General features: G+C 42.5%; 1 protein-coding gene across 2 annotated transcripts; it reads left to right on the plus strand.

Moving 5' to 3' along the window:
- Positions 1-394: 394 nt before the first annotated feature.
- LOC110493725 (homeobox protein OTX1 B) lies at positions 395-6,121 on the plus strand. 2 transcript variants are annotated; one of them, XM_021568146.3, is made up of 4 exons: positions 395-761; positions 2,773-2,948; positions 3,531-3,682; positions 4,586-6,121. In XM_021568146.3, exons 2-4 carry the CDS (start codon positions 2,852-2,854, stop codon positions 5,375-5,377), a joined length of 1,041 nt encoding a protein of 346 aa, XP_021423821.1. In that variant the 5' UTR covers positions 395-761; positions 2,773-2,851; the 3' UTR covers positions 5,378-6,121. The 2 variants fall into 2 exon arrangements, with proteins under 2 accessions (XP_021423821.1, XP_090060971.1); XM_090204845.1 differs by having other exon boundaries at positions 427-761; positions 3,480-3,682.
- The last annotated feature ends 21,281 nt before the right edge of the window (positions 6,122-27,402 follow it).

Consider the following 27,402-nt stretch of genomic DNA (forward strand, 5'->3'; position numbering starts at 1 on the left):
TTACGTCATCGCTTTTGATGAGAAAATTGTTAATTCACGCGTTTAAAGATTCTCTCAAGAGTTAGTACTTTTCATGAGCGAAATAAACATTGAGACCTGCTTAAATTGACCTTTTACGGTAGCCTACATATTTTGTTTTTATGCAAACGCTCAATCTACTAGATGCACATGAAATGAAGAACAACGTAGGCCTACACCTAAGTAGAGCATTCAATGTAATGCTTTTTTTTTATTAAGTATAACTTTTTCCAATTGTGGGCTCTCACGTGGTATAGATTTATTTAAGCATTTGAAGGGGAGGGGTTTTCTTGCAATCCTCGCAATTGACTGGTTACCTCTGTCGCCTGTAAGGGCGCACGGGCGCTTGGATTGGACGAGGTGGGCCGTTCTGCATGTGTTTTACGTTCATAGAAGGGCAGGGTAAGCAGAAGGTGATCAATCTCCATCGGTCAACATTGGCAATCACCTTACCACAGTGCAAGACGCACAAGATAATGCGATTGATTTGATTTTTATTATATTTTTTCCAATTGTGAAATTTCCTCTGAAACACACAACTGGGGTTCAAATTGGAAAACTGCGTTGGTTGATGTAAACTCCTTATTTACAGTTTGCGTATTTCTCATCCATTTGTGTGCGCAGCTTCTTATGGTTGTCTCGCTTTCAAGAACATTTCCTCCATGTGGATATTCTTGATGTACGGGATCTTCTTGGTTTGACTACAAATAAAGCAAATAAGAAAACAGGATCCCAAACGCAAGGTGAGTGGTAAATGCAAAGTTTTCGTTGTCTTAATAGGCCTATGTAGTCCGTTTAGGCTACTTCCTTCTGGGTTGTTATTCGTCATTTTGATTGAATTATTTATACTATTGAGGTTACTGTAATCTATTCATATTATTTTATAAACGATGTATTTGTATTTGATAAGACTACGAAGTTTGTATTTAGGTGCAACTTGCGGTAGAAACTGTTGTGCGCTCATTGAAAATGGTCATTGTAAATGGTCGTTGTAAACAATTACGCTCGTCAGGGGAAGCTATCAAGAATTACGTGACAGTAAACTCCCCATTGGAAATTCAGTTTTTATAGTAAATTAATATCCTAAATGCTACTTCTGGGTTGGTTGTGCACTTATTATTTGAATGGAAAAACTCTGAGGCCTGACAAGACACATGGAATGTATATATTTGAGGTGTTGTTAATTAATTTTGCGCATAAGACCTTTTCTTATAATGGTGTCCCTGGGGCTCGCATCTGAATCGCAATAGAGTTCATTTGCACAGAGTTTTTCGCCATTTACATTTGCTTAAACTCCTTCCTGCGGTTATGGAAATACAGTGAAGTATTTACGCCTCAATACAAATCCATCAGCTAGTCCGTGTCCACAGCATGGACCCAAGTAGGTCTATTTAGAGGCCAAATACATTGTAGCCAGTCAATGAAGTTAAAAAAAAACAAACCTATTTGTTTCAACCGTTACATTAAGGCACCCGTCCAATTACTGAAACGCATCTACATATGATATCATATATGCCATCAGGTCTGTTGCTTTGATTTGAAATCTAGATCTGCATATTTTTCTAACTTGATACGCTTTGGAGCATATTTCATTCGGATACACATCTTATACACATCTTATTATCAGGGTATAACCATGTAATAACAATGATAACCACGATTAAAATGCATTAGTGTTATTTCATGTATTTAAAAATAAATCTAAGTTACAAAAAACAAGCCATTTGATAATATGTGACATCTGGTCTCTGCTGAAAGAGAATGTTCCATTAGGCAGTCGTGTAGAACACACCCCAGAAGATGTGGATATTTTATAGGCCTAGAATAGTTATTTGTCAAATATAATGGCATGCAATAATTTGACAAGCAGCCAACTCCATTTTCATTTCAACATGAAACTTTGGACAATTTGTTATTTTACGCAGGCGTAGCATGTCGGCCCTGTATAGCCTATAGGCCTAGACAAACTACGTATGAAATAGTCTAGAGTTGTGCTGATTATGTCATAAAATGGCTTACATTAACAGTGAAATGGATTATAAGGCAGTGTATGTGTAGTTTATGCGTGCATCTATAATTTATGCAGGCTGTTATGACTCTTGACATGTTTGTGATCTGGGTCCAAATGCATTCTTTATTTTATTGATCAAAGTCATTAATCTTATCTCGCAGGCCTCTCTATGCACCGAAAATGTGCGTAATGGCGAATGTAATGTTTTTAACAGTGGATGCATTTATCAAAACAAGGGTTTAGAGGTTGGCCATAAGGAGTCATGCGTCAAATGGAATTAATACACGACTGGCGACAGATTTCATCCGTAATTATTTCTTTACTGTAGTGATGGATGACTGCAACCTGAGTTTATAATTGGATATCATTTAGCCACGTTAACGCGTCATGTCATACTTTGTTTGAAACCTTTGTAAACGGCTAATCTTTGTATTTTTGGAGAGGGAATCAGCTTTTTGATTCCCTTTTGATACGACTCGGGTGAAAGTTGGAAGTCTCAATCAAAAAGTCCTATAGGCTACTGAAATTTAGCAACGTTTTGAAATTGGAAATATAATTTGGCTTTGATATTGTCTCAGGCTAGTTCCAATTGAATTAACCATAATTTGAATATAGGGCCATTTTAAATTATTAAAATCAAATGTAGTTTGCTGATTTGCTCTTTGTAGGCTACTAAATATAAATGAGTAACCAACAGAAATATATATTTTCACATTCTACTCACAATGCGTTTTCAATTGCAGGATTTCATCAAGGGACTGCAACATCGGGGGAATCGAACTTTTCCGCACCGACTTTGGTTTCCCCGTTTCCGTTTCTAGTATGATGTCATACCTCAAACAGGCCCCGTACGGCATGAACGGAATGGGGCTCAGCGGTACGGCCATGGACCTACTGCACCCATCAGTGGGGTATCCAGGTAAAACGCCCCCCAAACACTTCACATTAACTGTGCCAAATCCGAATCACCTGTGACGTTATATTGGATAGTTGTCTGTTGCTCAATACAGAAAAATATGGGAACGGGTAGCACACACGGCTCTCCGCCAATACATTTTATGTGCATTATCACACTTCCAAATGCACGAAAAGGCATAATTAAACATAAGTTGGTGTCAACTTATAGGATGGTATGATTTAATAACAAGATTCATTCCTTCGCACTATTTTCCGTTTCCACATGTTACATGACTAAGTAACTGTTAGACCTAGTGTGATTACAGTGAAGGCCTATTGTAGTGCAGAATATTGTGTGATTTAAACCTGTTATATATATATATATATATATATATATAACATTCACAGGTTATTTTCGTTTTGAAGAAACACTTAACTTTGAAGCTAGCTATTTCTGAAATATATGAAAATATGAGATGGAAGCTTTGAATACTTATATTGAACCTCGTTTGTTTTGGTGAACAATGTTTTTTTCATTTCGTTTTATTATCAGATCGAAATGGCTTCGAAGAGTTTCCATTGACAGGTTTCTATTCCATTTCAGCGCATCCGAGGAAACAGCGGAGAGAGAGGACAACTTTTACTCGCACTCAGCTGGACATTCTGGAGTCCCTTTTCGGCAAGACGCGCTACCCAGACATTTTCATGCGGGAAGAAGTCGCACTGAAAATCAATTTGCCTGAGTCTAGAGTCCAAGTTTGTACAGAATTGCAATTATTTAGTTACTACTGTCTACACTTGTTTGTGTGAACTTGTGGGCCATTTGTGTGAACTTTCTGAACTTGCAGTGCAAAACTGCAACGACCTGGACAAGGCCTATTACTGCACCTTTCAATCAATACTTTACCTTTTATTTAGGATTTGAATGAGTTTCAACACAGTTGAGTATTTATTTGGGCTAAATGTTAAGTAGCCTACACTGCAATTCAGCTCTTAGCTGCAATTGTATACTACACGAATAAACAATATGCATCATCTGTTATCATTAACTGGTTATGATAGTTCAACAAATACATACAATTCCATGTTTTAAAATATAATTTATGTTCAGCTCTCAGCTCTCTTAAGAATTTCTGAGCCCCCTTTTGAAATGGGTGTGAGAGCCTTTATGTAACCAGCTTTTGTACCCCTCTCACAGGCTTACTGCAATTATGGCAGCTTCCTCTAGAGTTTCACTGATTTAGCTGAGAAATGTGCACGGTATGCAGGGTAGGCAGCCAAGCCTGTGCAGAGGTAGCCTGCAAGTCGAACACTGACTGCACAACAGTTTCATGCCATTCCCAAGTGTTTGCAATGCCTAAAATGGGATAGGAGAATCAGTGAATAAAGAATAATGTTGTTTTGTTGACCTACAAGAAGATATGGCCGATTGGGTGATAGAGTTGATATCAGTTATGCATTTGCAATGAAGTACTATGTATGCCACTAATTGTACAAATTACAAAGCATTCAATATTATCAAATGGAAATAGTTATTCAGTTTGTCGCAAGTTGGCATGACCAGTTTGACAACTGCTTACTCAATCATTGTTTTGCAAATGTGTTTGGCCGGATGACAGACAGCATTTTAAAGTTGACCATTTGCCTCTTGTTGTGCAGGTATGGTTCAAGAACAGGAGAGCCAAGTGCCGTCAGCAGGCCCAGAGTGGAAACAATGCTAAAGTCCGGCCTGCCAAAAAGAAGTCCTCTCCAACCAGGGAGAGCACAGGCTCAGAGAGCAGTGGTCAGTTCACCCCTCCGGCAGTGTCCAGCACCGGCTCCTCTTCCTCTTCCTCTGCCTCGTCCGGTGGCTCTCATCCCTCCGGCCATGGAGGCCAAGGCCTGAGCAGCACTTCTACCTCCGTCACTGCCCCAGTGTCCTCCATCTGGAGCCCTGCTCCCATCTCCCCGGCCCCCGCACCACCCCCTGTCCCCGACCCCGCTCCCCCAATCAGTGCCTCCTGCATGCAGAGGTCTGTGTCAGGTACTGGAGGCACGTCCTCCTACCCGGTGTCCTACAGCCAGACAGCGGCGTCCTATGGGCAGGGCTACCCCGCCCCGGCGTCAACGGGCTCCTACTTCGGAGGGGTGGAATGCAGCTCGTACCTGGCCCCCATGCACTCTCACCACCACCCCCACCATCCGCACCAGCTCAGCCCCATGACGGGCTCCTCCATGTCTGGCCACCCGCACCACCATATAGGGCAGACCTCAGGGCACCACCACCATCACCACCCCCACCACCACCAGGCCTACAGCGGGGCCGGCCTGGCCTTCAACTCCTCAGACTGTCTGGATTACAAAGAACAAACGGCCGCGGCCGCAGCCTCTTCATGGAAGCTCAACTTCAACACCACCGACTGCTTGGACTACAAAGACCAGGCCTCCTCTTGGCGGTTCCAAGTCTTGTGACTTTTTTTCCCCCTTTCAAATAAGTATTTTTGTTTAGTTTTTTTGTTGAAGAGCTATTTTCTTCAAAGCATTAAGAAGTTAACTAATAGTAGAGACAATTATCAAGCCTTTTTTAAGTTAATGATTGGAAAATTCAAGTAACGCACAGTTGAAAAAGCCTGTCCAGGTGGCTTCTTCTTTGACCATTTTATGAATCAACAAGCTTGAATTGGATCCACTTACCCGTACTTTGGGACATCAAGGAATATTTTTCTACACATGAACTCTGAAAACTGCCCTCCAACAAGTTCAAAGTATGTAGTTTATCCCTTTGAGTTAGAATAGTTTTTTTCAGGATGGAGCAAGAGCACTGTGTTATGGATTTGCCATAAATATTCCCAAGAACGAGCAATTGAGGGCGAAACTTTGTCGCAAAATTTGTTTTATGGAAAAATATGATATTTTATGCTCATGTATTTGATATAGGCCTACCCATTAGAGACCATTTAAAATGAGAAATTAAGATGCTGCTATTGTTTTCAGTTTGCTGATATTCAAATTTATGTCAATTCCAACTTGAATATTGTTCATTGTCCGGACTGTAGTGTTGTATTTTGGCAGTTTAATTGCAGCACTTGTTTATAAGGTCAAAGATTTTGCTATTGTTCTTTACGAAGAAAATGTGAATTAGACACGCAATGTCAGTATTCCAATGAAATTTAAAATGTACATTCGTGTCTTTATAATAAAGATTCGTTAAAAACATGGTTGGTTTTTCCAATGCAAAGAGTGTTCTTATCTGAATGTAGTAGTGCCTAGTGGTTCTTTTGTTGGCAGGTTTAGATTACATTCATTTAAATACTTGGACGGCCCTCAGAACCTTATTAAGGAATGAACATATTTTAAAAGTAGTATATTGTAAGCAAATTTCATTTTAAATTCTAAATCCAAAGGCTAATAATGGACTTGGCCTAAAGATGGTTTAATTTCTTTATCCATGTGCCACTATTACCATTGTGATTAGGGCCCTGTGTTTTGTGCAGTCATGTGACATGCCTTGATTTGAACGTGTATTTATAGCCTTTGTCATCAAACTATCCTCTTTTCATGTCAGATATTCCAGCACCATCCTTAAACAATTGCTTACATTTTGGGCGGATTTCTCATTTCTGCATCAAGCTTAAAATGCAGGATAACATCTTGCTATGTCATATGATCACGCGAAACACAGGGCCCTAACTATGATATATTTTCATTATCCCCCTGAGAGAAGTTGTCATTTTTATATGAATGTTGATGAGACAAAGTAGCATAACACATTTTTACCTCCTGTTCAACCCGTCTCCATTCATGTCAAATCGAAGACCGACAGGTATGTTATTTTGACTTAACATCCGGTGAACACAAAATAAAATAACCAAAATCATGCCCTTAGATTATCCCATTTTATAATAGGCCTACTTCATTGATATAAGGTATTCATTAACAAGTTTGTCTTTTTAAATGGAAGTGCGGCCTCAAATGGGAACGAAATGGGCCTACGAATAACAATTGCAATAGGCTATCGGTTCTTATCATTTGTGTTACATAAAGTCACATATTTGTAGTGATCCTTCATCACAAAATGCATAATAACTTTCAGGTTTTGCATTTATTTGTTTTGAGGAGTGGAAATTGTGTGTATTTCCCAAGAGATCTGTAATTATAACCCACACTAAGACGTCAACCTCCATTATGTATTCTCAGATGTATTTAATAACACCCAAAATTATGTTCATGTTTATTTTGGTCTCTGTGATTTAATTTGAGGGAATGTCAAATGTGTGTGTGTGTGTGTGTGTGTGTTTGGTTTTACTATCCTCGTGAGGACCAGAAGTCCTCACAAGGATAATAAAACACGGAACATTTTGGGGGACATAAAAAAAATAGGTTTAGGAGTTATGGTTAAGGGTTTGGGGTTAGGGGCTAAGGAAAATCGGATTTTGAATGGAAATCAACTGTTTGGTCCCCACAAGGATAGTAAAATTAGTGTGTGTGTGTGGGTGGGTGTGTTGCAAAACTATGAATGTGTATATGTGGTGCAAGTTGTAATATTCCTATACTTAGAACAGCTTCTTTGCATTTCCACTTCCAACACAACGCAGGACATTTTTAACACAATCCCTCCAGTGGCCCAAAGATGCATTCTCCTTGGCCACCAGCTCAATGAGGAAACTTCACATAGGTTCAATCAACATATATTCAGATTAGCAAACATGTATCCTGGCATGCTGAGCATTTATCTTTGCATGTTGACAGTAATGGATCATTTTGTTGATCCAAGACACAAAAAGAGGACAAATCACGATTTTAATTAACAGAAATCCCTGCTCTTGCGGTGTTCCAAGCCACAGTCGACCAGCTGGACAAACAGGTTTGGGTAAACATGGCGACCAGGAGGAGTAGCCGACATGACGTGTGTTTGCCTGGCTGTCTCCCGCTGGGCAGTGCCAGTATGCCGCCACCAATCCCCCCCCCCCCCATGCAAACAGGCCTGAATTTACTACATTTGCATCCAACAAGGAAGAACTAATCTCCAGGCCATGTTCAAGGAATCATGGCAGTTCATTTTTCTGAGCCGTCCCTATCTCAAACACCTGTTCTGATGTCCCATCACTACAGCAGCCAACTGCTCCTATGAATGTGGGCAGTATTGTTCAGATGTGGAAACTTTGACAACACAGTGTGGGGACAATGTGGGGACAGTGTGGGGACAATGTGGGGACAGTGTGGGGACAGCGTGGGGACAGCGTGGGGACAGTGTGCTCTCTTGTCCTCCTAGACTCACGTTGTCCTGTTAGATTATCCCCGTTTGATAAACACTAACGCTCGCTTTGATGGTATACTAAAACGTGCGACTTTCAGAATACTTTGCTGCTCATGATTAGAATTTAAGTCGCCATCTAAACTCTGACTATTCCTGCCGTCATGACTTGGGGAATCTACATGGATCTACAATCAATCTACATTTGTAATACATATCAAGCAACCTTCACACAACCAAAAACAGCTAAGTACAGAAAGCGGTTATAAACGTGGGTCAATTCAGTTGACATTGCTTTAAAGGAGATATCCCCAACCTCACCTGGTTCTTACCCTCAGTAACCCCTCAAGTAGACACTCTTGAGTCCTATTTCAACTAGGACCAGGTGACACTCTGACCTTGGCGGCCTAACTCAACCTCGGTCTAAATAATTCACAGAGGATGTGGCAGCCAGCAGCGAACGGAGCTACTTCCTTGATTGCCTTGGAACCTGCCGGTGACCTGGGTGCTCGTAGACGAGGCGTCTGTCCGCCAGCTGAACCGTGACAGTCGTCTAAAGTTTGCATGTGGAGGGCTGGCTGAGTTTGAAGGAAGGAAGATCCGCAGAGAGATGGCTGGATACAGGCCCGTCCAGGGCTCAAATAGTATTTGAAATCTTTCAACATCTTCCAAATACTTTGAGCATTTGCTTGAACCTGCCTGGAGTCCCATATGGGCGAGGTTTGAGGTTTTGGAATATGCCATTGGTTCCTTTGTGCCAGACAAGCTCAAGCACAGCTCAAGTATTTGAGTGATTTGAACCCAGGTCTGATACAGGCTGTAGCAATTACAATCAGGTGCAGTACAGGAGGCTTCACTCATGCCATCTGATTGTGGGCCTCTAAACAACAGCTATACCCAAAGCCATAATTTAATCTATGAATGAGTATATGAATCAAATATATCTGTGAATCTCTGTCTGAAAGGCTAACAGCTATACCTCGATGTTTTCCAATCTGATTTGACTTGCTCCTCCCTTGGCTACAGAAAATTGCCAGCGTGTTGTTGTAACTGTGATGTAACTAGGTAGGAGAATGTTCAGAAGCAGTTTGGTTGGAGTTGATTTGCTAAGATTTGAAGTGCATTGAATTGTCTTCAGAGAATCATATTTAAGTGACGAGGTCTGTCGTGTAATGTACACACCCCACAAATGGTGTTTAACCATTTTTTTTGCTTTCTCTCCACCACCTTGTCAAACCTCCGTCATACCCTAAGGCTGACGAACCTCTACAAGATCCCCCAACACGCTCTTAATATGTTTATCTAAGAGGAAATACAAAATGGAGGGCTCCTTTCCATCCGACCACATCTTCCTCAGTCACAACCCTGTGAAACACCAACACACAAAACAACACAACAGCAGTGCTTCTGCATCAACGAAACGCCACAGAGGGGTGAAAAAAAAAAGCCAAATCATAGCTTCTGATATTGTGCACTTTGCCACTTCCAGTATATAGCCTCCTTGTGTATATTTTCATATGGAAATCCCCTTAGCATGCCGGGTAAATAGATTACGATACAGTGGGGGATTAAGGATCGCCGTGCGCCGCAGTCTCGCTAATCCCAAGAGCAGACTGTCAACAGCCCCTGACATGTCCGGGACGGGACTCCTTCTTCTCACACAAAATGGCTCCTTCCTCCGCTACTTAAAAAGCAAATCTGGGGCCTTCCCGTCATGAATATTCCACCACTTGTTATTCTATCACGAGGAGCTGAGGACGGTTCACGATTGAAACAATTATTCACTTGTGTGGTTTTGGGTGTTGTAACTTTGTGGTAACTTTGTTGATATGGAATTAGAAGTTTAGTACACTCAAATGTAGTATGCATGAGATGCAATGTTTTTCACGTAAACATCCTTCACACATACCACAGTGTTTCAGTTCAAATACAGTGCATTTCAATATATAGTACAATAGTTCAGTGTATCAGGACAAAAACACAGTGTGTATCATGAAGGATACCCTGACATGGAAGCACTACCTCCAAGTGGCTCTTCCAGCTATCTGTGAGCTAAAGCAGGGCCTCTCCTTGAAACAAACGGCGATGGGGAATCTCTTTGTCGGGCCGTGCCTAAGCCTAATCTAATGATTCAGATGACTGGGGGCCGTACTTAGTGGGATAGCCAGTGGCTCGGTTCAAACAAAACCCATACGGGTGGAAGTTTCCCAAGGATGGAAAAAAAAAAAAAAAAAAATACATGTTTTCAATTCTAGCACCTTCCAGGCGACCCCCATTAACTTCAGTCTTGGAGTGCCAGGAGGAATGTGAGAGCTGGGCATTTTGCTGAGCTTGATTGAAGTCAGGTTTAAAGGGACTAATTCATGACACTACACCCAAAAAGAGCTCTTTACCGGTGTTGTATTTGGGGCCTCGATCATTTAAACGTGGTAACCAAATAGCCTCAAAGAAAACATAATTTCCCTTATCAAATTTCTGACCATGTTTAACGTTTTAATACATTTTTAAAAATCCCTTCTGCCTCTTCAGATAAACGTACTTACAGAACATTTGATTTTGGACTCCCTTTAAACCAGGTTTCATTGACTTGGGCTTAGAGTGTTGACATTACTCCCACACACCACATGCACTCCCGGGGCTCCTGAGTGGGGCAGCGGTCTAAGGCACTGCATCTCAGTGCTTGAGGTGTCACTACAGACAGCCTGGTTCAAATCCAGGCTGTATCACAACCGGCTTTGATTGGGAGTCCCATAGCGCGGCGCACAATTGGCCCACCGTCGTCGTCCGGGTTTGGCCGGGGTAGGCCGTCATTGTAAATAAGAATTTGTTCTTAACTGACTTGCCTAAATAAAGGTTCAATTCAAAATGAAGAAATAATAATTACGCCCTGTTGAAGCTCCTGATAAAATGTCAAATTTTGTTGTTTGAACAGGTGAATTTTTCTCAGAAACTGTTACTCATGAAGTACATTAACCAGTGGCAGTGCCTCAAGTTTGCTCACCAGACGTTTGGCTGATTTGATTTTCACTAAGTGACTCATTATTTTCCTTCCTGGAATATCAATGTGCTGTATGTGCAGTGTGCGCTTGAGTGGGCCTTACACAATTGTCTTACACTTAGACATGCGAAAGAACGCTCCCGTCTTTCTCACAAAGGAATCATAGAAGTTTTTTGTGGCAAAAAAAGAGAGGACAGGGGTGAGATCTTTGATAGGAAGTAACAGTTAGGGCCTCTTTGGGCCTAGTTGTAAGATGAAGCCTAGCTCTGTGATTTGCCTTGTGGTCACATGGACTCCTACGGGATCAGTGGACACCTATGTTACGACTTGCCGTAATTGACACTGTGTTTAACCAGTTATTTAATGATTACAGTTTCTAAGTCAGTATCTCAATGTGTTAGTAACATCGCTTTTAAGGTATTCTACTTATCGTGACATGGCAAAGAGACAAATCAGTATTTGTTTCTGGTTGACGTTGTTTAGTTGTTTTGTGGCGTGTCCTCACGTGTGGGTGCGTCCGGATCTGAAGATGCCCTTCGGTGGTGGTGTCACCATTTGATTGACAGGCCAGCGCAACACTAGAAACCTGGGATTAAGGTTGGCCAAGCATAAACAAACATGGCTATTTTAGGGGCCCAAAGGCAGCAACCAACATGTCCAAGAGACATTTGACTACCTTCATGTGTCACTTGTACTTTTCTCCACTCTTGTTTAGGTAAAGCCATTGTAACACATTGGAGTTTGACTACCTAGCACCCTCTCAGGGTTTGAATAACTGCTTTGCCCAGGGTTGTAAGGCTCATGTTAGGGCAACCCCATAAAGGTTGAGAATGTTTCCATGGGTACTCCTAGAAACGGTGGTAGTGGTAACCACTATTTTGAGGGCATCGCCAAAAATGTACGTACAATTCGAACAATGCATTCTCAATTGACATTATCAGTTGCTTTCTGTTGTTTGTCAATGGACATTTGAGTTTACTTTGGACTTGGAAATCAGTGTCACTAATGTCACCCATTCCCTTTGAGGATAGTCTTTAGTGTTTGGTATTTAGTGTTTGGTCTTTAGTGTTTTTAAGTCATGGATTTACCTTCAAAAGCTGCAGATTAGGATGAGATTTATTTCCGATTAAACCATAACCTCTCCTTGTACCGAGAGGATGTCATTGCCGATATGTAGATGAGAGACAAAGACAGAGAGATGGTAACAGAGACAGAGAGAGAGAGAGAGAGAGAGAGAGACAGCGAGAGAGAGACACAGAGAGAGAGAGAGAGACAGAGAGAGAGACAGAGAGAGAGAGAGAGACAGAGACAGAGACAGAGACAGAGAGAGAGAGACAGAGGGAGAGAGACAGAGACACAGAGACAGAGAGAGAGACAGAGAGAGAGACAGAGAGAGAGACACAGAGAGAGAGACATAGATATGGGAACAGAGACAGAGAGAGACACAGAGAGACAGAGACAGAGACAAAGCGAGAGAGAGGGAGAGACAGAGAGAGAGAGAGACAGAGACAGAGAGAGAAACAGAGACAGAGAGAGAGAGAGAGAGACAGAGAGAGAGAGACAGAGACAGAGACAAAGCGAGAGAGAGGGAGAGACAGAGAGACAGAGAGAGACAGAGAGAGAGACAGAGAGAGAGAGAGAGAGAGAGACAGAGAGAGAGAGAGCGACAGAGCGAGAGAGACAGAGCGAGAGAGACAGAGCGAGAGACAGAGACAGAGACAGAGAGAGAGAGAGAGAGAGAGAGAGAGAGAGAGAGAGAGAGAGAGAGACAGAGACAGAGACAGAGACAGAGAGAGACAGAGACAGAGACAGAGAGAGAGACAGAGAGAGAGAGAGAGAGAGAGAGAGAGAGAGACAGAGAGAGAGACAGAGACAGAGAGAGCGAGAGAGACAGAGACAGAGAGAGAGAGAGAGAGATATAGGAACAGAAGAAGGAGAGGAGACAGAGATATAGGAACAGAAGAAGGAGAGGAGACTGTTTAGATTAGATTCGAACCATTTAGAGTGGATAACGAACAATAATGCCGCTCATGAGAGGATCAGATATGACTGCTCTTATTCACAAATGTAACACGGGATATGCACTAATCTTATTTATTTAAGAGCTTTAAAGGCTCACAATGAGGGCTTTAGGCTAAGGAGAAATCTGCTCTTATCATTAGTTTAGAGGGAAGGCCGATTATGAGCAAATTATAAAACAAAGAATTAAGTCAGGGAGCCCAATCTAGATGAGATCTCGGTTAAATAGAATCAATTTTGAAAAGTGCACCGACATATGGACTTCACCCCGGGAGACGCTAATGCACAGAGACACACACACACACACACACACACACACACACACACACACACACACACACACACACACACACACACACACACACACACACACACACACACACACACACACACACACACACACACACACACACACACACACACACACACACACACACACAAACCTAACCAAGGATGAATGCCCTTGACTCAGCAATACACTATACTATTCTTGCACCTTCACACTGATTTCAATTTGACCATCATTCTGAAGGTGGTTAAAAGATGACCTTAGGCACAACTCTCCATTAAGCATAAAAACCATATGTAATTACATTGCCCACCGTTGGCTCTTCTATGACCAAGCTACTAATTGAACCCACTATCTGCCACTCATCCTCAAAGAGCCATTAGGACAATGGAATCATCAAATCAAATCTAAATTAAATGTATTTATACAGCCCTTCTTTCATCAGCTGATATCTCAAAGTGCTGTCCTGAAACCCAGCCTAAAACCCCAAACAGCAAGCAATGCAGGTGTAGAAGCACGGTGGCTAGGTACTACCCAACTCCCTAGAAAGGCCAAAACCTAGGAAGAAACCTAGAGAGGAACCATAACTTGGTTAACTTGCAACTTGTACAGTTTCGGAGGACTTTCGGGCACCTTTTGGGGCCCTCATGATTATCCACATTTCCGATCACAATGTGTGCTACCCCTTCATTCCCCTCTGGAATGTCATCATCGTTATTCAAAACATCGCAAACGAACAAGCAACCCTTCCTCCTTCCCACACCTACCCCTCTCTCCTACCCCCCCCCCCCCCCCCCCCCCACCTCTCTCACCCTAAAAACACAGTTTCTCTTGACTTGAACAAAAACAAACACTTCTTTGGATTGGTCTCATTGTTTCTGGGAAAACAATGGAATTGCATAGGGGCCAACTCTTTGGGTTTACCTACCCGACCCTGCATGATATTGGATGGGTGGTGGTGGGGGGCTAGATCTGACTGAACAAGAATGGGGTACCCCCTGTACCTCTCCCTCTGTCCCCCTCCGGGTCGGTTAATTTACCCTCAGTGGCTAATTAAACGAGGGGGGCGGTCCTTTGGGTGAAACGTCAATGCCCCCAACCCCCTCGTTCCCTCCTTGCCCCTGTCGCCGCCCCCCTTTGTTGTCTTAAAAGTGGCCGCGGGAGTGTTAATAATTTGTCACTCTGTTCTTTTTTCCCCCTCTCTCTCGGTCACTCTCCCTCTCCTCTCATGTCTCTTAAGTGATCGGGATGGGGTCCTTTTAAGGCCTCCCTCCTCCCTGTCCTCTGTCTTTCCATTCTATTCTCTCTTTCTCTTCTCTCCTATTCTATCCTCTTTCATGGTCCAGGGCCCCTAGCCCCACCTTTTCAATTTGGCCTGCTCTGCAGTGGCCCTTGGAGGGGGAGTGGACTAGAACTGTTGCTATCTCTGTGATGTTCTGTGATTTGGTGGTTGGTGGTTGGTGGTGGGATGGGGGGTGAGGTGGGTTTTGAAAGGGTAGCACACATTGTGATCGGAAATGTGGATAGTCATGAGGGCCCCAAAAGGTGCCTGAAAGTCCTCAAAGCTGTACAAGTTGCAAGTTATGTCTGTAACCTCGAAGCTATACTAATTCTAAGTAAGTTAGAACTAGAACTTGGCAGAATATTTCTACATGGGAATTCCATCCTCTCCTAAATGAGCCTGTTTCTCCCGAAACCAGGCGTTTCTCGGCTGCTTCAGGCAATGTAGGCTAGGCAAAGCAGCCAGCCAGTTACAGGGCTGCCAAAAATGGAATTAAGTCAGTTGCCAGACTGGATAAGGAATTGGATTCTCTTTCTCCTCTCTGTTCTGTTATCCCCCTGGACCAGATCCTGTTGCCCCTGGGAGGGGGGGGAGGGGTTGAAGGGGGGTTATTGGGCCAGGTGGCAGGGTGCTGACAGAGAGCCACAGAGAGCCAGACCTCTGCCAGGTCTCCTACCCTTTGGCCCCTGACACCGACTGGAGGCCCAGGGCCCACGTCGAGACACACCTGCCCCAGAAACGCTGCTCCGTCTTGGGGTTGCCAGCTGCAGCTGGCCTGGGCCCTCCGTCTGGATGCCTGGGTCTTACACTTTGGTGGTGGGGGCTATTCATCTTCACAGGATGCGCCAACTGGCTATCATACACTCAGGATGTTGATATCAGTACTTAGTGATATCAATAGCCTATAGCCCTATTTTGCTGGTAGCAACTTACGTGTGCCTGCCTGGTTGTTTCATGCAGGCACAAAAATATTTAAAGGGATTCCATGAATATGTATGATGACCAAACGGTCCTGAATTTATCAAAAATCCCCACATTTAATCATGACTAAATTGACGAATTCCATTTTTTCCCCCCCATTTTTCATTTTCTTTGTCTCTTAGTTCTTGAGTTTGAGTATTAAACCCATCACTGTGCTGGTCCCGTGGGAGTGGGTTTGGGCCTTGGCGCTAAGGACCATCGGACCCCAAAATACACCCCCCCCCCATTATTTTTTATGAACATTATTATGTATTCCACCCAAGAATGATTTGGAATTTAAATTCCTCTATAATTGGGCCTATATTTTCACTGTCTGCCATGGTTCTGCTGCTATCAGTGAGGGGTAAGAATTAAGACCACATAGGGAAACTCAATAACATTTTTTTTTAAAGCCGGGAGACTTAAGTAGAAAATTGGCTTAGCATGCAGATAGCAAACTCAACAATAGGAACATATATATGGAGCTCAGGAGTGATTGAAGTCCCTGTCTTTCTGATGAACAAAGTGTTTGATATTTCGCCACGGCTCTTACATAAACTGCTAACTTGATTTCACACCGTCGGATCCGAGTGTGACAACAAACACTTTAATTAGGAGGGAGATGAGGGGACGGGGACTTTAATGTTCCTGAAGGGAACGAAGAAGGTGACAGACTGTAATAAATCCACAGCGCACTCCAGACAGGCTAAATATACTGTACAGCCAGAATGCTGCCACAATATATACATTTCCCTTCTTTTGCTCTACCCAACTTTTCATATCTTATTATTTTTCCTCTTTCTCCTCCTCGGCTTGGGCGGTGCATATTTTTGCATAGATTTAAAGACACAGTGATATCTCGCCTGAACCTATGTGGTAATTTGCATTGTGTGTTTTTTTTGGTGACCCGTAATTAGTGGGTATGAGATTTGGGCAATGGGGTATGTATGGCCTCTATCAGTTTGTGTGTGTGTACCTTTCGGGTTTGTGTAGTGCCGCCACTAGAACCCGAGTGACATTTTCAGCACCTTTACAACCCCACCTCTCCGCAATCAAAGATTAGCCCCTTTCAAAGTGGTTCCATTCCGAAGTAATTGTTTTACGCCGATAAAAAGGAAATAAAGAGTCGAGAGGAAAGAATGGAAACAAAGAATGAAAAGCACAATGGACGGACACCTCCAACCCAGATTCCACTCACATTAGCCGCCTCTCGGACCTGATCGCAAAACCAGATAAACTTCCCAATAAACGAGCCAATCAAGACTCCCTTTCTTATTCTGACTGCCGACTCCCAACTCCCAACACCTCTAACCCAGTTTGGATTTATTGGTCAGCAAATAATCAAAGCACTTTTTCTTTAGGGGATTAGAGAAGGGGCTGAGCTTAGCCCGCTGGACCAAACACTAGCGGGAGGCCAGGGGGTCCTCTTATCAGGGCCCGGCTTCTGGAGCCAGCTTCACTACAGGACAGGTTGCTTTCATATTCCCTCCGTCTGGTGGAACAACAAAGGCCTGACAGCACCCGGCAATACTGCCCCAAAACGTCTGATGGGACGTTAAGGATCCGCTCGCCCCTACGCCGCCTTTATGCCTTCATGTATTCATCAGTAGGATGAGTCGGTGAGTCTATGAGATCTCCCCTCACCACCCCTTCTATTAAACAGGGTTCATTTCTTCATCTCGCCTCGTTTGCCTCTTCTGTTCAACGGGGAAAGGCCCAGGTCAGTGCCTTGCAAAAGTCTTCAGACCCCTTGGATTTCGTCACGTTTCATGACGTGGGATTAAGATGTATTTAATTGTAATCTTTTTGTCAACAATCTACACAAAATATTCTAATGTCAAAGTGGGAGAAAAATGCTAACATTTTTTAAAGATGAATAAAAACTAAGCAAAATATAGTCACTGCATAAGTACTCAGCTCCCTGAGTCCACACACGTTAGAAACACATTTGAGAGCGATTACAGCTGAGAGTCTTCTTGGGTAAGTCGCGAAGAGCTTTGCACAACTGGATTGTGCAATATTTGCCTATTATTCTTTTCAATATTCTTCAAGCTCTGCCAAAGTGTTGGGGATTATGGTTAGATAGCAATTGTCAAGTCTTGCCATAGTTTTTAAGTCAAAATTGTATCTTGGCCACATCGAAACATTCACCGTCTTCTTGGTAAGTGACTCCAGTGTAGATTTGGCTTTGCGTTTTAGGTTATTGTCCTACTCAAAGGTGAACTCCTCTCCAAGTGTGGTGTAAAGCAGACTGAACCAGGTTTTCCTGTAGTGTTTTGCCTGTGCATAGCCCTATCCCGTTTTTTCCACCCCTGAAAAGCCCCCCAGTATTTTCCGATGTCAAGCAAACTCATACCATGATGCAGCCACCACCAAGCTTGAAAATAAGGAGCCAGTTGCTCAGTGGATTTTCCCCGAACACAGGGCTTTGCATTTGGCCAAAAAAGTGTATTTATTTGCCATGTTTTTTTGCAGTATTACTTTAGTGGCGTGTGGAACTGATGAAGGGTTAGTCAATTAAAAATGCTGTAACTTTTTACGGGATTTGTTACAACTAATTTTACTCCTCAACTCATTTTGGCCTGTCTAAACAAAGGGGCTGAATACTTATGCAACAACTATATTTTTGTTATCAAATGTTATATCAATTTTAAAAAATTATTGTGTGTAAATTGTTGACAATTAACTCAATTTGAATCCCACGTTGTAACACAATACAATGTGAAGAAATCCAAGGGGTAAGAATTATTTTGCAAGGCGCTGTATACGAATATATGTGGACTGATCGCAAGGTGTTCATTTCTCCATATCTCTCTCTCTTAAATGGGAACAGCCCAGGTCAAGCCTGTGTATATAGATATCTATCGGTTGGCCTATTAAACAGGGCTAATTTAGTCATCTTCACTCATTTTCTCTTGAATGACAATGGCCCAAGTCGAGCCTATGTACGTGGATGTAAATGATCCGTATATGTGATGCGATGTAAATACCACAGTCTGATGAAGGAGAGTGTCCTTCACCTCGATAAGCTTCACGAGACAGGCTTGACCCCGCCCTTCACCTGCGCGCCATCTCTCCGTCTGTCATCGTAACACTGCTGAGTGGATGTATTGAGAGAGGAGAGAGGCGAGGACCTGCCTATTTGGCCCCTCCCCCATAACCCTGGATGTGTGGAATAGGAGATATTGCCACTGCTTCCCATATAGAGAAACATATAATAATACAGTGTTGCATGTCCTTAAGTACGGCTTCCTCTGTGAATGAGGTGGGATGGTTGGAGCCTGGAGTCTTTAAGCAACTAAGCCTACGTCTAATATCATCATTGTTCGGCTGCAGAACAGAGTTTCCTCCAGTAGCTACGGTCGACAGCTCCCCCGCAACTCCCTGATTCAGAGGGTTTGGGTTAAATGGGGAAGACACATTTCAGTTGAAGGCATTTAGTTGTACAACTGACTAGGTGTCCCCCTTTCCCTGTCACTCACTGGCGAGGTTTGACATTTGACGTGGTTGATGTGCTTGAAGCCATTCAAGTCAGTGAATGGAAGTACACGCAAGCCTCGTTCCAATGTCCACACATACCAGCATACCAGTTAGTACGCGTGCCCAATACATTGCCTCATTTCTAAGTCGTATGCTAGTAAGGATATTATCAGAACTACTGAACAAGGCAGAATGGCCGACTGGTTGTCTGGCACAGCCAGGTTGAGAAAAGGTGTTGGACCGTGGGGCAGGAAGTATGACTGAGATTACCCTGAGACTGGAGAACAACAAGGACAATAGAGAACTCTGTGTTGTAAAGGAGGGCAAGCGGATGAGGTGTGGTGTGTGTGTGGGAGTGCGTGTGCCATCGCCGTGGCCCAGTCTCCTCACTTACGTGACAGTGTGTGTCTGTGTGTAATGGTGTGTGTGAGAGTTCAAAAGAGGGCTCTCTTGTTGACATAACATAGCATTGTCTAAGCTACGTATAGCGTAGCATAGTTCACACATACTATTCATGTAGCCCATTCATGTGCCATATAAGCATGTGATGCTAGGCTTGGCGAGGCTATGCTAAACTGGTGTGGTATTGTTAGGGATAGGTGCGGAATAGCGGGTCATTGAGACTGATGGGGCACCTGTTCTGGGCTGTGGGACCCGTTTAGAGCCGTTGTGAGTGCCAGGAAATCCCTCTAGTGGTAGCTATGAATCACCACACTTCTGGCTGCTTTATTTTCTCTTATTTTACATCTTTGACCTGTCCGACTTTTCTTCTAGTCACTACTCCTCATGGGACAATTACCCGGACCCCAATGATATTGGAAGCTTGGCTCCAATGTTGCCTCTCGTCATTCAGCTCCTCTTCGGTGAAGATTTTTTAAGGGGGATACACAAAGGATTGACATATTGCCTTAATGAGGGTTGCAGGAATATTCATATTCAGACCTGTATCAAGAATATATTCAACATGATGTCATTTCTGCTGTTGCCGTGTAATAATAGCTCAGTGCTGCGTATGTCACTTGCCAGGATAAATGACGTCAAATTGAAAGTGTCATGAGATCTTTTGGTGAAATGACTGCTGTACTGGGTTAGGAACCAACTGTGTGCCTGTTTGTGATGTCTTGCCAACTCCTCTTGTCATTGTCACACCAATGGCACAAACAGATCTGGGACCAGGCTAGCCGGCAAGGGCACATTCAACTATAAAATGTTCAATATGCCACTGAAAATATCGAAAGCTGCAATTCATTTTATGATACCGGAAACTACTGGAGAGTAATTCAAAGCTAAGTTGGATGCAAAAACAACTTCTAACCTATTTGTCCATCTGAGGGTTCTTGTTTCAAACACACACCATACCATCTTTAAAGGTATATTTTACCCAGAATACAAACTAACAGGATTTTCCATCTACCTTGGCTGTAGTTTGTTCAAGAAGGAAGTTTTGGGATATTTAGTTTCCTTTCAACACTTAATAGCCATATTTTGTAACTGTTAGCATTCTCAGTAAGACAACATTAAACTGTTCTTATCTCTGTGTAATAAAACTGTAATTACTTTTGGAACAACATTTTGTTAGCATGTTGTTACATGATACGTAGGTAATTACATTTGAATTGCATAGCAATGAGCTGAGAGTTTCTGTAACTACTGTACACAAGAGGAATAGTGACTGCACAGTAACTCCATTATTATGCAATTATAAAACCATTTCCAAAGTCCTATGTAACAACAATGTTGCTATTGTAATAATGACAAAGTTACTACACATGTATAAGAACTTGATGTCGAGTGTTACTGTATTACCTTATGTCTCACTCATTATGAAAATGTGTTTGTTAGTCATTTTCAAGCTTCAAAAGTGGTCTACTCTAATGTTGAAGTGATTCCACGTCCCTCATAGACAGTATTTCATTCAAGGCTATAGGCTATATTAAGATTCATATCTACGAGCCATCCAAACCATGTGCTTATGATCATATATTTAGACTAATTCAACTAGCTGTTGTATTTTTGGGTTCTTCATCAAATAGTTGGCAGCCATCAAATACAATTTTGGGGGGGGTTTCAAATAACTTGCATACATTGAAATAAATATGAATATGATTTGTTTTTCTGAGAGGTATTCAAAATACTAATAATAGATTTTTGTTGTTGTTGCTGAGACCTGTATTTCAATATTAAAGAAAATACACTATATGGCCAAAGGTATATGGACACCTGCTCGTCGAACATCTAATTTGAAAATTATGGGCTTTAATATGGACTCTTCTGGGAAGCTGTTGGAACATTGTTGCAGGGACTTGCTTCCATTCAACACGGGGGCATTGTCATGCTGAAACAGGAAAGGGCCTTCTCCAAACTGTTGCCACAAAGTTGGAAGCATGAAAAACAGCCCAGACCATTATTTATCCTCCACCAAACTTTACAGTTGGCACTATGCATTCTGGCTGGTAGCATTCTCCTGGCATCCACCAAACCCAGATTTGTCCGTCAGGCTGCCAGATGGTGAAGCGTGATTCATCACTCCAGAGAACGCTTTTCCACTGCTCCAGAGTCCAATGGTCCAATGGCTTTACACCACCCCAGCCAACTCTTGGCATTGCGCATGGGGATCTTATCCTTGCGTGTGGCTGCTCGGCCATGGAAACCCATTTCATGAAGCTACCGAGGAACAGTTATTGTGCTGACGTTGCTTTCCTGTGGCAGTTTGGAACTTGGTAGTGAGTGTTGCAACAGAGGACAGACAAATTTTATGCGCTACGCCCTTCCGCACTCGACTGTCCCGTTCTGTAAGTTTGTGTGGCCTACCACTTCGGGGCTGAGCCGTTGTTGCTCCTAGACATATCGACTTCACAATAACATCCCTTACAGTTGCCCGGGGCAGCCCAATCAGGGCAGAAATTTGACAAACTGACTTGTGACTGTGACCTATGGCGGTGCCACGTTGAAAGTCACTGATTTCTTCAGTAAGGCCATTCTACTGCCAATGTTTGATTATACACCTGTCAGCAACAGGTGTGGCTGAAATAGTGAAATCCACTCATTTGAAGGGGTGTCCACATACTACAGCATATATAGTGTAGTTGATTATTAGTTGAGACTCTATATAAACTATGTTTGACTACCTTCAGTATTTGAAAAGTTCTTCTTTTCAAATAAACTACAAAATGCAACTATTTCCTGCCCAGGTCTTCAAGAGACACAGAGTACCAAACTGCCACTCTCGTCACAACACCGTTTTAATTACTGTCTCCATACATCCCCAGGCAGAGTATTCTCTCCAAGATCACAGCAAACAAATATGTCGTGCAGAGCAGTCGACAGGTGACAAAACTCATTCAATTCAAAATGTTGACTTGCACAAGTGTCTGTGAATGTGCCCTTTGGTCTAGTTGGCCTTCACACCTAGCCCAGGTGGATAGGTAGATTGCTGTATCACTGCGTTCTTTAGAGTCTAATGCCTGTAGTTTCATCAACATAGGTGTTGATTGACTTGAAATAATTTATATGATCATTTAAATTGACACGGCCAGAGACAAATGTGCTGTGCTCTGCAAAGTCATGTGCTATACTTTTGGTCTATGGCAAACGCGTCGAAAAAAGGGTTATTCAGCTGTCCCCATAGGAGAACCCTTTTTGGTTCCAAGTAGAACCCTCTGTGGAAATGGTTCTACATTGAACCCAAAAGCGTTCTGCCTGGAGCCAAAATGGTTTTACCTGGAACCAAAAAAGGATATTCTACAGGGACAGCCGAAGAACCCTTTTAGTAGGTTCTAGATAACCCTTTTTTTTCTAAGAGTGCAGAGAAAAAAGCTGGCATCTAACCCCAATTTGCATCACACTAATTCTAATTCCAAGTTATCATACTTTCTTGCATTCTCTCTGTTGTCTTTTTTTGTCCTCTCTCCCTCTACCTTCTCTTCCCCCACTTTTTTTGTATGAGCCCTCAGGGTAGCCGCTCATTGAGAGAGGAGAAGAAAGGCGACATAAAGGAGAGAGAGTAAAAGCTGAGGAGGTGCGGGGGGGACACAATGCTCTCCAGAGGAGACAGTCACACGCTCCCATTGAGGAGGGGACAGGGACAGAGTGGCGCCAGGGCTCAGGGCGGACACATTCATAATCACACATGGCAAGGGAGAGAGACAAAGAGAGATAGAAAGAGAAAGTGTGTGTGTGTGTGTGTGTGTGTGTGTGTGTGTGTGTGTGTGTGTGTGTGTGTGTGTGTGTGTGTGTGTGTGTGTGTGTGTGTGTGTGTGTGTGTGTGTTAGATTAAAGATCACAAACTAAGGTGAGCTGTAAGTAATACATTACTGTGCACAGGCGTGCCTGCATACCTGCACATGTCTGTGATATGTCCTCAGATTCATCACATTGAATACAACAGAAACTAACATAAACCACAGGTCAAGGAGGTGAGTGAGGTTGATTGGTGCTGGTGCGTGAGAGTGCGTGCACGTGTGTCAGTCTGTCCGTCACTCACACGGTCGGACCCCAGTCTACTTCCAACATGGCCGCAGGGCTCTTCAACAGATCGGCATGAGGTGACATGGCGGCATAGGCATGAGAGACCGCCAGCCGTCTTAAAAGGTCACTGAGGACAAATCCTCCACCCCATCTGACTGCTGTTGTCCCTAAGGACAGGTCAAGAGTTGAAAAGTTCACCCACGGAGAAAGGTGAGGAAGCCAGTCATGCAAATATGAGAAGGTGACACGGGAGAGGATTAGTGAGACTAGGTGAAAGAGAAAAAACCAAGATGAGCACAAAACCCTGTCCTGGGATAAGTGGCTACAGAGTAAACTGAGATGTTTTATGTTTTTTGTGTGTGATTATTCTAATTTGTGAAACAATGTAATCAGAATTGGAGTGTGGGTTGAGGGTCTCAGAGGCCAAATGCAGCCATTTTATCTCAATTCAATCTCAATCAAGTCATTTCTTGGTAACATTTAAGTACTTTACTGTGATTGTTTTAAATGAAAATGCTCAAAAATAAACTAAAAAAGCTTCTTAGCAAAGAGCAATTTCTCTAGGACTGCTAGGGGAGTGTTCTGAGTGGGAAAGGGTAAAACTAAAAACTAGCTGTTATTGGCAGAGAGGTTTGGAACTCTCTTTCTTATTGGTCTGTTAACTAATTTACCGCCTGGTGATGTCACCAAGCAGGCCAAAACTCCATTCCACCAAAACAGGCAGAAATTTCAGGAGATCTTTTCAAATAAGGGCATTACTATAATTTTCACAATTTAACAGAATTATTCCAATGTCATAGTGTGGGAATATATTCAAATATAGGAAAATCACGTATTTTACTGCACTGTGTCTTTAATTATGTTTCTAGTTATTATATTATAAGTCTAGTTATTATTAGAGGCTGTTAATAATGCCTAAGGCCAAATCTAATTGTTATGTATTGGCTAAGTAATGCTTTATTCATGCTGAATTACAAACTTAGTAATGGTTTAAACATGTGTTATTACAGACAATTGGCTAAATAATGGTTTAATCATCCTTAATTACAGTGCCTTCAAAGTATTCACACTCCTTTACTTTTTCCACATTTTGTTGTGTTACAGCCTGAATTTAACATGGATTAAATTGAGATGTTGTGTCACTGGCCTACACACAATACCCCATAATGTCAAAGTGGAATTATGTTTTAAGAAATGCTTACAAATTAATTTAAAAAATGAAAAGCTGAAATGTCTTGAGTCCTACAATTCTCTGTAAGGTCCCTCAGTCGAGTAGTGAATTTAAAGTACAGATTCAACCACAAAGACCAGGGAGGTTTTCCAATTTTTTTTTATTTTATTTTTTATTTCACCTTTATTTAACCAGGTAGGCTAGTTGAGAACAAGTTCTCATTTGCAACTGCGACCTGGCCAAGATAAGGCATAGCAGTGTGAACAGACAACACAGAGTTACACATGGAGTAAACAATTAACAAGTCAATAACACAGTAGAAAAAAGGGGAGTCTATATATACATTGTGTGCAAAAGGCATGAGAAGGTAGGCAAATAATTACAATTATGCAGATTAACACTGGAGTGATAAATGATCAGATGGTTATGTACAGGTAGAGATATTGGTGTGCAAAAGAGCAGAAAAATAAATAAATAAAAACAGTATGGGGATGAGGTAGGTGAAAATGGGTGGGCTATTTACCAATAGACTATGTACAGCTGCAGCGATCGGTTAGCTGCTCAGATAGCAGATGTTTGAAGTTGGTGAGGGAGATAAAGGGAGATAAATGCCTCGCAGAGAAGGGCACCTATTGGTAGATGGGTGAAAAGCAGATATTGAATATCCCTTTGAGCATGGTGAAGTTATTAATTACACTTTGGATGGTGTACCAATACATCCAGTCACTACAAAGATACAGGCGTTCTTCCTAACTCAGTTGCCGGAGAGGAAGGAAACCGCTCAGGGATTTCACCATGAGGTCAATGGTGACTTTAAAACAGTTACAGATCTTAACGGCTGTAATAGGAGAAAACTGAGATGGATCAACAACATTGTAGTTACTCCATAGTACTATCCTAAATGACAGAGTGAAAAGAAGGAAGCCTGTACAGAATAAAACTATGCATCCTGTTTGCAATAAGGCACTAAAGTAAAACTGCAAAAAAATGGGGCAAAGAAATTAACTTTATTTCCTGAATATAAAGCATTATGTTTGGAGCAAATCAACTCAACACATTACTGAGAACCACTCTTATGGGTATGTTATGGGTATGCTTGGCGCTGTGTGGGCGAGCAGTTTGCTGATGTCAACTTTGTGAACAGAGTTCCCCATTGTGGCGGTGGGGTTTTGGTATGGACAGGCATAAACTACAGACAACGAGCACAATTGCATTTTATTGATGGCAATTTTAATGCGCAGAGATGAACGTGACAAATCCTGAGGCCCGTTGTCGTGCCAATCATCTGCCTCCGTCACCTCATTTTTCAATACACAATTCCTGGAAGCTGAAAATGGCCCAGTTCTTCCATGACCTACATGACCATTACCAGACATGTCACCTATGAGAATGTTTGGGATGCTCTGGATTGATGTGTACGACAACGTGTTCCAGTTCTCACCAATATCCAGCAACTTCACACATCCATTGAAGAAGCTTGGGACAACATTCCACAGGCCACAATCAACAGCCTGATCAACTCTATGCAATGGAGATGTGTCACGCTGCATGAGGCAAATGGTGGTCACACCAGATACTGACTGGTTCTCTGATCCACACCCCTACTTTTTTTTAAGGTATCTGTATTCCCAGTCATGTTAAGTCATGTATTTCAATTGACTGATTTCCTTATGTGAACTGTAACTCAGTAAAATCTTGTTGCATGTTGCATTTATTTTTTTGTTCCGTGCACAGTCCAAGTGCGCAAAGCTCTTAGAAATTTACCCAGAAAGACTCACAGCTATGATCAATATCAAATGGTGATTCTAACATGTATTGACTCAGGGGTTGTGAATTCTTATGTAAATGAGATATTTATGTATTTCATTTTCAATAAATGTGCAAACATTTCTGAAACACACGTTTTCACTTTGTCATTATGGGGTATTTTGTGTAGATGGGTGAGAGAATTTTTTTTTGAATTCAGGCTGTAACACAACAAAATGTGGAATAAGTCAAGGGGTATGAATACTTCCTGAAGGCTCTGTGTGTACATGCATAGCAATGCTTCACCACAATGAATCGATAGGACTCATTTGTCGTTCCAGTTTCAGATTGGTTGACTATTTCAAAGGTGAGAGAAACTAAAAAGTACTTTTCCATTGATGATTATGTGTTCCATCACGGGGCCATTGAATCCATTCTCAAGGGTTAAGCAGTGGCCTTAACTGACTCACAGGTTTATCCAACGATCCTCACGCCCCAGCTAGCACGGCGAACTGATCGGGGCCGACAGAGCCCAAATTCTTCACATTGTTCCATTCATCTCAGAGAACATGGCTTGTCTGTCAAAGATGCTCCCTGGAGAGAAAAACCTTGGTCTAGAAGGTAGAATCTGCCTTGCTCCCATCCCTTGCTCAAATCCAAACCTTATAGCCATCATACGCTATAGACAACAACCACCTTGGCTGGGAACCAGCACTTCAGGGCACTTTCTATCAGCAGCGTTCCAGGCAGATGGGGAAATGAGTGTGATTGGCAAAGAGGAAAGGAGGAAGACGAGGCGACTGACTGAGAGGATACTGTTGCCAAGGAGGC

The sequence above is a fragment of the Oncorhynchus mykiss genome, chromosome 17 (genome assembly GCF_057628025.1).
Source record: "Oncorhynchus mykiss isolate SJ-2025 chromosome 17, ASM5762802v1, whole genome shotgun sequence".
Taxonomy (NCBI): Eukaryota; Metazoa; Chordata; class Actinopteri; order Salmoniformes; family Salmonidae; genus Oncorhynchus; species Oncorhynchus mykiss.

What these genes read in the sequence shown, in the direction of transcription:
- LOC110493725 (XM_090204845.1), top strand. Translation starts at nt 2,852, where the DNA reads ATGATGTCATACCTCAAACAGGCCCCGTACGGCATGAACGGAATGGGG. An exon ending in CCCATCAGTGGGGTATCCAG is followed by an intron (nt 2,949 to 3,479) that starts GTAAAACGCCCC and finishes TTTTATTATCAG; the next exon opens with ATCGAAATGGCTTCGAAGAG. An exon ending in TGCCTGAGTCTAGAGTCCAA is followed by an intron (nt 3,683 to 4,585) that starts GTTTGTACAGAA and finishes CTTGTTGTGCAG; the next exon opens with GTATGGTTCAAGAACAGGAG.